The 15362-nt window shown below is 38.7% G+C and overlaps 1 protein-coding gene across 3 annotated transcripts in view; it reads left to right on the top strand.

Annotated features, from left to right (window-relative positions):
• The window catches only part of LOC145256383 (uncharacterized), a 1175042-nt gene that overhangs the window by 158930 nt on the left and 1000750 nt on the right, over positions 1 to 15362 (top strand). Inside the window, exon 1 of one of the 3 annotated variants that reach the window (XM_080115221.1) lies at positions 12963 to 13090. The exons of the other annotated variants lie outside the window; for them this stretch is intronic. Coding sequence (XP_079971347.1) covers positions 13064 to 13090 — 27 coding nt within the window. The 5' untranslated portion in view covers positions 12963 to 13063. Of the gene's footprint in view, positions 1 to 12962; positions 13091 to 15362 lie in introns of those variants that run through there. 3 annotated transcript variants of the gene reach the window in all.

Here is a 15362-nt window from a genome sequence, read left to right as displayed (position 1 = left end):
GAGTATCAATATGCAGTACGGTGGAGAGGTACGTCTGAAGACTTATTGCATTTCGTTTTTATCTTAACTTATACAACCGAGTGGTTGGAAGATCCCAGAGGGGACAGAACAGAACATGAACATAGCTCAGGGGAAGTTGTGAGAAAAAGGTCTAGAAGGCTAGTGTGCTGACCGGAAGTATCAGGCACACGGGTTGGTTCGTGAACAATCTGAGTGAGGTCATAGGCAATGGCGAAATCATGACAGAACCTCCCCTCATCATCTGTCTTGTTTGAGTGGGTCAGCCATTTCACATTGTGGACATTGAAGTCACCACAAATGTGGATGTTAGCTGAAGGATGAGCAGACAGGATGTGGTCAATTTTCTCAGATATGCTCTTAAAGATAGTAACTTCGCTGTTGTGGGGGTGATAGAGGGCAAATATAAATGCAAGTGCAACCCAGAAGCACATATAAGGTAAATTAGGGTCTTCACTGGAGATATCCCTACCACATGGGAAGCCGTCTTTAATGTAGGCACATATTCCATGGCGATCTTGATTTAGATGTTAAGTTAGAGTATCCTTTAATTATGAATTTGTCTAAGGAAGTGGTCGGCCCTATTCCAGTTTCACTTAGAAAGAATATGTTTGGTTTCGATTCCTGTAATTGGGTTTCAACCTCTGGAAGGTTGGAACGTAGACCCCTGATGTTGGAGAAGGAGACATGGCAGTAAGGGTCTACATTGGAGGATGGGGTTCTAGGTTTATTCGTGATTTTTTTCTGGAGATATTTCATGTTCAGGATTTGGGATTTGTGGAACAGGTCGACAGGCTTGGTTAGAGCAAGACAGTGTGGGAAAGCAGGAGAGAAAAAGATGAGAATTTTTTTTTTTTGTAGCACATGATAAGGTTAAGCTGTAACAATTACCCACTAGTATGGTATCGAGAGGCCCCACCAGAAACTACTGCATAGTCCAGAATCCATTCACCAAATGGCAATACAGCAGTCCCAGTACTTTGCACCTGCTGATAAGACAGCCTCTTTAGTGGTTAATCCAAGGTTCAGGTCCCTACTATCAGGCGGATAACGTCAGCCCAGACAAAACGTTTACCTCCAGCACCCTTACTAGTTACATAGCCACAATGATAAACATAGAAACAGAAGATTTCTGACATCTCAGGCTACTGTTCACGAAGTACTGCCGTCCTGGAAAGCATCTTTTTCTTCAGCCTTTGTCAGAAAAATCACTCATACGGAATGAGGACTGAGGGACAAATAAGGAGAAGCAAGAGTACCGGGAACTGCCGATAACGCATCCACAATGCGTTGCCTACTCTCCATTAAAAAAAAAGGGGTGGGGGGAGGTTAAAGGACTTATTAATATTTACTTAATAGTCCGAGGCTCTAATTCGAAGTTAAAGATATTTGAAGATAAATTTCCCTCCCATGTTTATGAATGAAATGAAAATAAAAATAGAATACATTACTGTAATTTCCGTTTAAGGTATTAAACTTTTTCTTATCCAGAAGACACCTCCAAAGAATTATAACAAGGATACTTAGCACCAAAATAAATTTTTAAAATCTCACTGCGGAGATTTTACGTGTTGACATATTCATTAAACATTTCTTATCCAAAAGACATTACTTTTAATATATTATATTATAACGATAATTACTTCTGGTTAATTGCAAGAAAAAGTAATTTGTTTTTTAACTACTTTATTTAACATTAGAAAACAATAACACTAATAAAAGTGCAATAGTAGGGGAAGGCGGGGTAAGTTGAGCCAATTTCCCATTTTGGCTGTACAGAACCCAAACGACTAATAATTTTGCAAAGATGAGTGTATTATTTTCAATTCTTTTATTTGGGAACATTGTGAAACAAGTTGCAGTCTTCTGCTAGTACACCTAAACCGACCATGAGCTTTACAAAAATGCATATCAAATGGCTCAAGTTGCCCCGACCATGGGGCAAGTTGATCCAACCTCTAGGGTAAGTTGTGCCACACAGGGGTAAGTTGTGCCATGCAAAAATGTGTGGCAAATGAAGAAAGAACAAGCCCCAAATTGTTGCTGTGGTTATAAAACAAATTATAATCATGAAGTAGAAATGTTAATTACAGTTATTGAACCAGCACAAAATTTGAAACATGTATCTGAAAGTAAGTTAATGAAGATGCCACTGTGACAAATCACAGCTGAACACGAGCTGGCCAGAAAAACGGACAGAACTGCCAACATCATTTGGCTGTGGCTGCTTGTAAACAATATCTTCTGCATTGAAACCCGCTTCGTCCTTTGGGTTTGGAACAAACACAGGCTTGTCCGTTCCTACCTTCCCAGCAACGTTTTAAAGGAAAACTCCTTTGAACTCAAAGTCCTCCCCGTTGAGAGTGTCAACCTTAGCAATGTAGTTCACAGTTCGTGATTTGCCAGCACATTTGACAACCACAAAATCACCTTCGATTATTGGGCTATCCAGATCAATATCACCATCAATATCTGATGACACATCATCAAATTCAAAATCTGAATCATCAGTGTCACTTAAATGGGGTTTTAGATCTCGAGGGATATGACTTTTTCCCACCAGCATTGAACAAACACTGCTTTGTTTTTGTTAATAGGCTCCTCTTTCTATTTTCAGAAAGGGCTATCAGCTCCTGTCGTTCAATCTTTGAGCTGCCCTCTTTGCGACCACCTCTTCTTGACTTTCTTGGTGCTGCTTTCGGAAATGGCTGAATTGCAGATGGTGAAATGTATGTACGATGCATGACATCATGTGAGCTAGATGAAACAAAAGACCCAGATGCAGATGGTTGCATAAGATCATCTGCTTGCTGTTTTTGTGGCTGGACATCATCACTGAGCACAGGCAAAACTGCTCCAGGAACCTCACTTGATGGTCCTGCATCTTCTACAGTAGAATTTGCCTCAAGGCTTTCTGCAGCCACATTTTGCTCACGGTCAGTTGAAAGAGAAGGGGAAAAGTCAATTTCACTAAAGATATCCCGGTTAAATGGATGAATGCCCAAGGCTTGGAATCCAGCAGCAATGTTCAATGGTGTAATGGCAAACATCACAAGAGCTGGGATTTCATATATTGTCACTGTTTTTCCTGGATTGGATCATAGCCATCCTTTCATGGCTCTGTTGTACGCTATTTTGAAGGGTCCATACACTGACCGGTCCAGCGGCTGGAGACGATGGGAACTGTGTGGTGGAATGGTCAGTAAGACAACGCCATGAGATCTTGCTGTGTTCACAACATTCAAAGAAGTATGTGTCATGGTTGTCGAGGATTAAGAGGATTTTCTTTTTTAGTGAGCATCTGGTGTGCTTGACGATGTGATTTAAATATTCCACAAACACCTCTTCATTCATCCAACCACTTTGTGTTGCCCTCCCTATGCACTGTGTTGGTCCACCTCTGATGAAGTGATCTCTGTAGTGGACTCTGGGAAAGATAAACATAGGAGGCACAACTGATCCAATTGCACTCAAAGTGTGCACCATCGTTACCAATTTTCCACGATCAGCGGAGGTGATTGAACCAACTTGTTTCTTTCCTTTTTCTGTGATAACGGCTCCAGGGTTCTAAACGGTGGTGCACCCAGTCTCATCAGCGTTGTAAATGTCACTTGGTGAGAACTTGTACTTGTCCATTATCTGACTCAAGTTGTTGAAACATTTATTAACAACTGGGCGGTTGAAGGCTGTGGTACGCCCAAAAGATGTTGCTTCTGTCATTCTAATTGCCAGGTTCTGGCACTTCTTGAAGCCTAACCACCAATCATATCCTGCTTTTTTCTCATGATCCCAACTTGGTGATACATTGAGACAGTTTTTTTTAGCAAACTCATATGCAAGTGTGCGACATCTTCTCAATGACAAACCATGAAACATGTCTGACAATTGTTTCACGTGGTCAGCCAAATCCATTTCCATTTCAGGACTAAAAACCAATTGCCGTAAGGAAACAGGTGTGTAAGCAGTCCCTGCTGATTGACTGTCTTGTTTGTCCATGTACCGCTTGATTGTCATTCGATCAATGTTAAAGTCCTTTGCAGCACTCCTCACACTCTGCCCTCCAGTAACAGCAGCAGCAGCCCGTTCCATAACGTCTGTAGGAGTTTGTCCACGATTTGTCTTTCGCACGTAGTTGCGCATGTCTGGTAGCCTTTTTTTCTGTGAAACACACAAAAAAGAAAAATGAAGTTAACACAATAAATCCGATAATTCTCATTTTAATTATCAAATATAATAATGATAAGAATAATAATGTTAAAAATAATAATAATAATAATTATTATTATTATTATTATTATTATTATTATTATTATTATTAGAATAACAAAGCGCCTGTACAGCATGCCAATTCCTAGTCAAGCATGGTGTACAAATCTTAAACATTTACCAGGTAACCCATATATGTAATTCTTATACAAGTAGAGCATGTAACTTACACAACATGCATTTTGAATTCACTCTATAACAGGCCTACTGATGTAGTTGCACATTCATCTGTTTCTTGAAAACGTGTAAAAAGACATATGGGGCAAGTTGAGCCAGTGGCACAACTTACCCCATTAGCATTGGCTCAACTTACCCCAGTCTGACCTCATTGACTTGTCTGTTCAAATGCATGCATCTCATGTGTGGTGAATGTAAAAAACTATGAAGGCAAGTAATTGAACAAACAACTACCATATATTATATCTAATCAAACTATTACTACACACAAGAAACATACACTCACCTCTGAAACGCTTTATTTTACTTTTTTGGCACGAAATCTGATTTTCTTTTACTGCATCAACCTCTGATCTTGGTTCAGCAAAACAAAATGGTGGAGGTTAAAGTCACGTGATCAGTTGTTTATAGATTGCATACAAACTTAGATTGGCTTAGTCGATTGTGGTTGAAAGGGGGTGTCTCAATTTACCCCTATGCTCAACTTACCCCGCGTCCCCCTAATAGTAAAATCTTGTAAAATAAAATTGATTAATTATAATTTTTGCTGTATTCTAAAGAAAAAAGATTATAAACACCCGGTTAATATTCAAAAAATCCCCCAAAAAGTTAAAAATAGGAAAAATGGAACTCAATGTTATTTCTACATATTTTGATGTAAAAAATTAAAACAACACGATTTAAAAAAATTTTCTCTAAATCCAATATTTGATGAATTTCGTTAATTATTTTACCGACTTATTCTTTAAAAAAAAAAATGCTGAATTAAATATAAGCTGAAATAAAGTAATATACAAAAAGGATTTAATTAAAATTGAAATAATTCTTAGTTTTAGGAAAAATTAATTTTTCCTAGAATAAAGAGGACTTTAATAGAAATAATTTAAATATTACATTTTTTTCGGGCTACAAGAATAGAAATAGAAAAAAACAAAAAACAAAATAGAAAATGGATACGGCATAATCACGTTTGACACCGATCCCCGTCAGATCACCGAAGCAACGATGAGCCTGGTCAGTACTAAATGGGTGACCATTTGGGACTTCCAGGTGCTGTATGTGCTTTCCGCTTATCTCGGCATTGTTTCCAGTCGTCCTGGACTTCTCCTTGCCACTGGACTCAAACAGTGCCGATTCACAAAAGGTGTTGTTGGGAATTGTGCAGCCCTTGCCACACAATTACATGCGCAACTGCCCCTACAGTTTTTCAAGATTGAATGGAGACATCATCACCATCACCATCACAAGAATAGAAAGAAATACACTAACACTTGTAAATAAAATTCGGAAGTTCACACAAAAAAGTAAACACTCCACCTGATATTTTTGTATCTGCTGATAAAAAAAAATTATTACAAACTGGATTATCATACATATCAATCCCTTATGTACAAAGTACTTAAAAATAGAATATCCCTCCCCCTCAAACTCGATAGATCACATTAATAATGAAGATAAATCTTTACCTTAAATCTCTGAAGTCAATCACACTGAAATTTTAACTCCAGCCATTTCTAGATTTTCGTTTAAATACCATTAAAAACAATTCCATGTAAACCCATCCATCAGACTAATATTCTCATCTAAATCTGAAAAATCATTTAGGAAAAAATCAGGCAAAAATATTTGAAATCATCCCTAATTTGGCAAATTTTCCTCTTCACATCTGACAGCAAACTTTGATGAGAAAAGAGGACTTCATTCGTAATATAAATTTTGGGAAGAGTTTCACTTTGTGAATATTATATATTAATTTGTTAAATGATAGTACAGAATAGTTAACGTAGCCTCCTCCCATATCCATGTTAAGAACAGTGTTCTAAATAATAATATTATTTTATCACAGATATTTAATGGTACATTATTTATTGAGCAATTCTTAACATACGTAGTTTCAGCTAATAATTTTCAAACCACAAGGGTAGTTTAGGAGTTATTCTGCTATGCAGCAGCAGCAGCATCGTTGTTGGTGGTTCATTTTGTTATTATTGTTAATACTTTTAGTTATAGCACTATTTTGATTTTCTACATTCTTCATACTTTTTTATTATTTTACTTTATTTGTAGTATTAGTAGTAGTAGTAATATTCTTATTAGTAGTATTCATTTGTCTTCTATTGTTACTATCATTGTTTTTACTATTCTCAATATCATTGTTACAATTATTCTAATGATTATTTTTTTTATCACATTTTCACCCCAAACAAAGCACATTGCCACTTTTATGTAGGGGGCTACTATCAGGGACATAATCATCAGGGGTACTATGTAGGGAGTTGGACAGCAAGATGTCGGTTCGCGTTACACTTGAACTTTTGCATGTCAGTACAGTTGGGGAAGCAGGGACCCGGAAGGGAACTCCAAAGTCTAGCGGTTCTGGGGAAGAAGCTACTGGAGTAGAAGGCTCTCTTACATCTAGGGATCTCTACTGTGAAGGGGTGGGATTTAGCTGCTTGTTGGGTTGGTCGGGGATATTTACGTCGAGGGAGTACAAGTGCTTGCAGTTCGTCAGAGCATTCACCGTTAAAGAACTTGTAGAACAGGCAGAGGGATGTAACATTTCGTCGCTGGGACAGAGGTTGAAGCTTAGATGAAAGTTCAGGACCTATCAGATTGGTGAGTCTCTTTTGAACTTTGTCTAGAAGCAATAGACTAGTGGCAGATGCACCAGCCCAAATATGACATCAATACTCCATACATGGGCAAATGGTGGCCTTATAGAGGTACAGGATACTTTCGGGCATTAGTAGCTTTCTAGCATGATAGAGAGAACCTACCTTCTTCACAGTGGTCCTGGCAATACTCTCAATGTAATTGTTCCAACTCATGTTTCCTGTGAACGTTAGGCCGAGGAGTTTAAAAGATGTACTTCCAGATAAAGAGTCATTGGCCATTGCTATTGGTGGTAGAGAAGGTTTCTTGTAATTATTGAAGGAAACAAGTTTAGTCTTGGCAGCATTGAATGTGACCATCCATTTTTGCCCCCATTCCACTATGGATCGGAGATCATCTTCTAGTGTTTCTGCCATTTCCTTAGATATGTGTTCATTTGTTTTCCTGTCGTGTCTGTTATAGAGCGTGGTGTCATCAGCATATATACCCATCTCACAGACAATTTTGTCAGGAAGATCATTTATGAATATTAGGAATAATAGAGGTCCAAGGTTAGACCCCTGAGCCACTCCCGCATTTATATCATTGTTTAGATGTACGACTGTCGAGGACAACCTGGATTTTTCTCTTATCTAAGAAGGATTTAATTATGTTATGTATTCTTCCAGTGATACCATATGATCTGATTTTCCTGAGAAGACCTTCATGCCATACCCTGTCAAAAGCCTTTGATATATCTAGAGCTACCACTCTACCCTCCCCCGCATTGTCCAGTGAATGGTATATACACTGTGAGATTCCAATTAGGATGTCTGCTGTGGAACAGGCTTGCCTAAATCCATATTGTTGGTCAATCAGAAGTTTAGCATCTGTAAGGTGATGGACTAGAACTTGGTTAATTATGGTCTCAAATATTTTGGTGAAGAGTGGGAGGAGGCCAATGAGACGATAATTTACTGGGTCAGTTCTTTCACCAGAATTCTTGAAAACTGGCACTACAGAAGCAGTTTTCCAGCAGGCAGGAAAGGAAGATTCACTAAGGCATTTGTTATAAAGTTTAGAGAGAACTGGAGCTACTTCGACGGAGCACTTTTTTAATTGCACAGCCGGGATGAGATCAGGTCCACATGCTTTTGCAGTGTCAAGATTTCTTATGATAGCATGCACCTGAACAGGGATGATTTTCAGGTCGTCTAGAGTGGCATCTGTCCACAAAGGAAAGTCAGGGAAAGGGTGGTTAGCAGGGTCCAGTGTGGAGTTGGAGCCAAACCGGCTGGCAAGCATGTTAGCCTTCTCAGTTGTAGAGCAAACAACCTCATGATTGTTGGATAGTGGGGGAATTGTTGATTGCCCATTATTTACTACATTGTTGTAGATTTTCCAGAAGTCACGGGTTCCTAATTTCTGTGCTTCGATGTGTTTTTTGGTGGTTTCTGTAAATTCTCTCTTAGCTGTTGCTATTTCTTTCTTACAGTTATTTCTGGCTTCTATATACTTCTGTCTGTTTGAGCTGGATGTATGTCGGTTAAATCTGTGGTACACATGCTGCCTTTGCACTATGGCAGCTGCACAAGTCGAAGTAAAGTATTGGGGAGAGTGGGGCTTGCTATAAAATTTCCGCGTGGGAACATGTGCGTCGATTGCCATTTTGAACCATTCAGTGGTCTCATTTGCGCAATGTTCAGCAGGAAGTGAAAAGATATTTTGCCATGGGACATCCCTGATGAGGTCCCTGATGGCTTCCCAGTCAGCCTTTTTATAATATCTCGTTGTTTTGAGCAATGGTTCTTCAGTTTTAGCTCTAGAGTTTAGGGCGATTTCAACTATTATCACTGCATGATCGGCGTTCCCAAGTGGGCTGTGAGCTTTCATTACACAGTCATCGGGAACTGTGGTCAGAAACAGATCTAGAAGTGATGCGTGTTGTTCTTGCTGGTGTGGGAAACGGGTTGGAAACATAACCATTTGTGAAGATATAGAGAAGTTATGTGTTGTGGTACCAGCTGCGTCTGTGTGAGTAGAAAATCCAAGCCAGTTGCTGTGGTGGACATTGAAGTCACCAAATACATGCACTTGTGCGCTAGTGTTGAGAGAAAGTGCTGTATCTATGCTGTCAGAGACTTTGTTTATTAGGGTACAGTCCTGGGTCGAGGGAGAGTGGTAGAAAAAATAAAAGTCCCTAATGTTATATTGCATCTTAAGTCTAAAGCACATAAAGGCTTGATCGTTCGCTTCTAGTTTAGTTTCTCTCGTCAAGGGGAGGGTGTTTCAAATATAGACTCCAAGCCCGTGTATATGTCTGTCAGAGTTCTTACGGCAGAGTGAGAGATATCCGAGCATGTTTAAGTAGTTAGAGGGGATGGAGGAGTGTAGGTTAGTCTCACTTAGTGCTAAGATATCCGGGGTATTTGTTAGGAGAAATGCTTCAACATCAGCTAAATTAGCCCACGGATGTTTGTAAATGCAAGCCTCAAATGAGGAGGCAGGTTGGTTTTGATTATAATTTGTCTTACTGTTATTAATGTTATAATTGTTATAATTGTTTATACTGTTATTAATGTTATAATTGTTATAATTGTTTATACTGTTATTAATGTTATAATTGTTATAATTGTTTATACTGTTATTAATGTTATAATTGTTATAATTGTTTATACTGTTATTAATGTTATAATTGTTATAATTGTTTATACTGTTATTAATGTTATAATTGTTATAATTGTTTATACTGTTATTAATGTTATAATTGTTATAATTGTTTATACTGTTATTAATGTTATAATTGTTATAATTGTTTATACTGTTATTAATGTTATAATTGTTATAATTGTTTATACTGTTATTAATGTTATAATTGTTATAATTGTTTATACTGTTATTAATGTTATAATTGTTATAATTGTTTATACTGTTATTAATGTTATAATTGTTATAATTGTTTATACTGTTATTAATGTTATAATTGTTATAATTGTTTATACTGTTATTAATGTTATAACTGTTATAATTGTTTATACTGTTATTAATGTTATAATTGTTATAATTGTTTATACTGTTATTAATGTTATAATTGTTATAATTGTTTATACTGTTATTAATGTTATAATTGTTGTTTAATTTATTACCATTCTATTTAGTATTTTATTTTTTCTTAATGTTACTTTTTTATTGCTAAGCTTAGTTTTATTAATATCACTAGCATGGGTGCCCGGTGTTTGGAGATGTATGTAGAGCAAAAAAAAAAAAAACTGGTAGTAGGAAGGCAGGCTTGAACCCATACCATGAAGGAGGAAAAGAACGGGTAAAAAACCTGACGTCTTTGCTGTTACGACCACTGCTAAACCGAAAGTGATGTAGGTTTTAATTAAGGCTAGACAATCGAAAGGAGAGGATGACTTTTGAAAATATCGGCAAAAAAAGCGACCACTCCCTGTAGAAAAGTGCCCAGTTGAAGGTGAAGATATTAATGTTTTTAGCCAATTTTTCGATATTTGTCGTCTGAAAACGTATCTTATAAAAATTTGTCGCCTCTTCTGAAAGTTTTAGGCAGACATGCAAACATACATGCATACATTTATATATTGATAGCTCAAATTTTCAACCCAAACCGATTAAAAAGCTTGCCCTATCTCTGAATACCCTTTATGTAAAATTTCAAATGTTTAGACCAGAAATTGTCTAATTTGGTAGAGACCAAAGCAAAAAAAAAAGAAAAAAAAAGCGGTCAATTTTTTAAAACTTTGACCCTTATTATGACCCTTTAACATTTATTGTTTTGGGCTCAAATTAAGTATTAAGTTAGATCAATGCACAAGGAACCTATATCTGAAATTTCAAGTGTTTAGACTCAAAATTGTCGGTGGAGTTTGGTAGAGTTCTCAAAGGTAAAATCGTTGAACTTTGATCACTTAACAGCCAAATTTCTGGCCGAAAACTGATCACATCGATTTTCCCAAATCTCAGTATCCTGTATATCAAATTTCGAGTCTGTAGACTAAAAATTGACAGAGTTATTACGTAGGGAAATGTACACAGACACACAGAAAATTTCACTTTTATAGATGCAACAAAAATATATACGTACTAGCATGGGTGCTCGGCGTTGCCCGGGTGTTTGGAGGTGTATGTTGAGCAAAAAAAAAAAAGAAAAAAAAAAAGGTCAATTTTTAAACGTTGACCCCTATTATGACCCCTTCAAATTTATTGTTTTGGGCTCAAATTGAATTATTAAGTTAGATCCAAAATTTCTAAAATTTCAAGTGTTTAGAACCCAAATTGTCGGAAGAGTTTAGTAGAGTTCCCAAAGGTCAAATCGTTGAACTTTGACCCCCTTAACAGCCAAATTTCTGGCCGAAAACCGATCAAATAGATTTTCCCAAATCCTCTCTATACTCTGTATATCAAATTTCGAGTCTGTAGACTGAAAATTAACAGAGTAATTGCGAAGGAAAATGTACACAGACAGACAGACAGACACGTTCACTTATATATATATATATATATATATATATATATATATATATATATATATGATAGATAGATAGATAAATATCTATCTATATAGATAGACTAGCATTTCAGTCCGGCATTGCCCGGGTGTTTGGAGGTGTATGTTGAGCAAAAAAAAAAAAAAAAGCGGTCAATTTTTTTAACTTTGACCCCTTAACATTTATTGCTCAAAGCAAGTTATTAAGTTAGATCCATGTCCAAGGAACCTATATGTAAAATTTCAAGTGTTTAGGCCCCAAATTGCCGCAGAAGTTTGGTAGAGTTTTCAAAGGTCAAATCGTTGAACTTAACAGCCAAATTTCTGGCCGAAAACGGATTACAAAGATAGATCGATTATGAGTATTGCTATCAGTAATATCATCATTATTTGTATTATCTTTTACTCACTATTACTATTATCAACATCATTCGTAGTGATAGTAGTAATATTCTACGTTGTGCGTGTAAATTAGAAAGGCATTTTATATTAGCTTGCTTGATAATTGGGGAAGTGTCTGTATGAACTTGTGTGCAATAGAATAGTTTGTGAGTATATTTTGTGTCTGTTACTATACATCATCACAGGATTGCGAGACATTTTTGTTAGCACTGTTTTCACATGTGTCAACTGTAGAAGAAAAACCGTAAGAGAATTCTGTGTTTGAGTGTTCATAATATGTGTGAAATTTCAGCAGTGAATATTTGCTGCTGCACTGTTTGACGATTCACACCGGAATAAGATCGAAGTTCACATAAGTTGAAATGCTGTGAATAAAACAACTGGGATGAGAACAGTAATCCAAATAATCCAAATGACAAATCCTCATCTCAAAAATCGCGAAACAAAAATTAGTATTTTTTTAAAATTAAGTCCACCACCACAATTTTCTTTTAAATGACGACTTCACAGATTTTCGACTATGCTGAATACGGAAATCGCATTGAAATTTTGCAGAAATAAGTAGTTATCGAGATATAAAAAGTTGTATTATGCATTGTATTCTTTGGCGGCCATCTTTTTTACGCATGTGCAAGCGCGCCATAAACAAATCTACTTGCGTAACAAAGAAGGCCGCCAAAGAATACAATGCATAATACAACTTTTTATATCTCATGCAAAATTTCAATGGGATTTCCGTATTCAGCATCGTTGAAAACCCAGGAAAGTCGTCATTTAAAAGAAAATTGTGTAGGTGGACCTAATCTAAAAATTTACCCAAAAATTAAAATGTAAAAATAAAATACTTGTAAGAAAATGATACACAAAAATTATATCCGTGGGGCCGATTTTTCGTTACATTTTTAATCTGTAATTTGAAATTAAAGACGAGTTATGTCCCTTGTAGACTTTTAGTCATTATCTCCCTTGAACCATTGTTGTCGTAGTCAAGGAAACTATTCTACAATTCATACGCGTCCAACCAGGAAAATAAAAGCGGATATTTGAATCCAGACAATATTACATACAGTTGTAAGGAAAAAGTGTAAGGAAAAATTCAAGATGGCGCCCGACTCTCTCTTTAACACGGTAAGATATCCTCAACACGGCACAAGAAGCAACAGCCACACGATTCCCCAGCCAACTCAATCGTCACTCCCCACGTCTTTCCCCTCACCCGCTTTTATCGTCGTTCTAGGCCGGCTAAATTTGCATATTCCGAGAATTCGTGTGACTTTGCGAGACATCATACTTTACAAAAGACGGCGGTCGCCATCTTGGTCTTTCTTTTCTATTTTTGGTCGGTAACGCTGAGCTGGTCTCGAGGTAAGTCTTTTTCCCCTCATCCGTCTCTCCCACGTACCCACACAACACGCAAACACGCGGGCGCTTATCTCCTGGATGCACGTTACACTCCCCCCTGATCTGATGATCACATAGAGAGCACTGGGGGGGGGCCTTTTAGTGCGTGTGCTTCTGCGAAGAGGTACATTCACTGTTTCAGATTCGGGCTCTGGATCTGGTTCCGCCTCATCAGATGAAGTATCGTTATCAGTCTCTGGAAGGGGCTCACTGAATCCGTGCATCGGCAGCTCATCGCTAGACGCTTCACTGCTTTCTTCTGTAGTTGTATGACGCACCTCGGTAGCTGGGCGAAGATCTCGCACATGTCGTGGAGTTCCATCGACCAAAACAGACTGCTGGCTAATCACTCCAGATATGTGTCCTCGCTTAAACTTGTCGGTGCACCGATTTCCTGGAGGCCGCACCCACACTGGATCTCCCACTTCATATCTGTTATATGTTCCCTTGTCGGTTGGCTGCGTAGTGTTGATTCCCTTCACTCCGACTCGGTACGTGTAAATAGCATTCGCAGGTGCGGTTGAAGGGGACGTCCCGTCCTTTGGCGTAATGTTGTACCAATATGTTGCTTCCGCAATAGTACATCGCTTCCTGGCAGCAATTCTCTTGATCCTGCGATGGCTTCTTTCAGCAATGCCATTTCCTGATGGCACATGCGCACATCGCAACCGTAGTCAGACGCCCCACTCATCTAACAACTGCCGGACTTGCTGGCTACAAAACGCTGCATCATTGTCAGTCAGGAGCTCTTCCGGCGCACATCGCTCAAAAAAAAATGGATGATAGGTGGCGAACAACATTTGCTGAATCCTGTCTGGTCATCTGCCGCCACACCGCAAATCTCGTAGGCCCGCAATCAATGAGAGTTAGAAAGGGCTTGCCACTGTAATGGGTAATATCCATGGCCAGCCACTGCCACACACTCTCAACTTCCAAGCGACCCTTCTGCCATCGCTCTGGTGCAGGATCAATAGACTGGCAAGCCTCACAATTTCTGACGATCTGTCTGACATCCATCTTGGTCACTGCTGGGTATGCACGCCTCACAAAATAAAGGGTCCTCTTGATACCCGGATGTCCGCTCTGTGCATGAATTTTTTGTATTTGACATGGGTCGATTGCAACTGCACAAGATCGAGCAGTAATCTCCATTCCCATCTTCGCGGCTTCATACCATTTGTGAGGTACAAGGGTCAGTTGGTCAGCACGATTACAATGTGATGGCACCAGAGTGATGCTCAGTGATAGCCCATACTCAGATACCAGGTTTTTTAGCGTGTCTAGCCTTCTCCGTATTAACATTTCGCTTGCTGCCTTGGTACGGATTCGTGTCCGTCCTGAAAGTGTGTCAGACACCCAGTGGTAGACACAGAGAGAATCTGTGTACAAGGTCAACTTCTTAGACTGCCACTGCAGGGCCAGATTTACCCCCTTTACAACAGCGTCCAGCTCTGCCAGGTTGATATGCTGAGAATCTGTTACGGGCCGCAGCCAACACGCATCCTGGAACACGTTTCCTCCTTGCTCCAACGATACTCCCAACACCAAAGAACTGGCATCAACCCACACACCTACGTTGTCTCCGTTAACACACCACCGCCCACAGGCAGAGTCCTTCTTGTTCACTCTCTCCAGTGTCTCTTTAATCATCAGAGTTAGTAGGACATCATCGGATATGTCATCCCAACCCGTTGTTGTTAAATTTGCTCTGCGTTTAATCACACCAACAGCTGCGCGGAGCCAGCCACAGACCGGTAAGTGACCAACAAGTTTTCCACACCAAGAAAAAACGGTCCGCCTTGTAACGAGGTTGGGGATGCTTGGAATTTCACTGCCACGCCTCCATTGTAGGGTGCCATCTTCTTCATAAACATCCAATCCCAATACACGTGCTCCTTCCCTTAAACGTTCGGGATTCTTGCATTCCAGACCAAACTGAGCCAACTTTTCTTTGACACACGACGCAGACTGTACATCTTCATTGACGTATACGTCATCA

Source organism: Euprymna scolopes, chromosome 32 (assembly GCF_053919585.1).
Source record: "Euprymna scolopes isolate OS-2025 chromosome 32, ASM5391958v1, whole genome shotgun sequence".
Taxonomy (NCBI): Eukaryota; Metazoa; Mollusca; class Cephalopoda; order Sepiida; family Sepiolidae; genus Euprymna; species Euprymna scolopes.
Note: the sequence above shows the minus strand (reverse complement) of the source record. Positions and strands in the feature narration are given on the sequence as shown.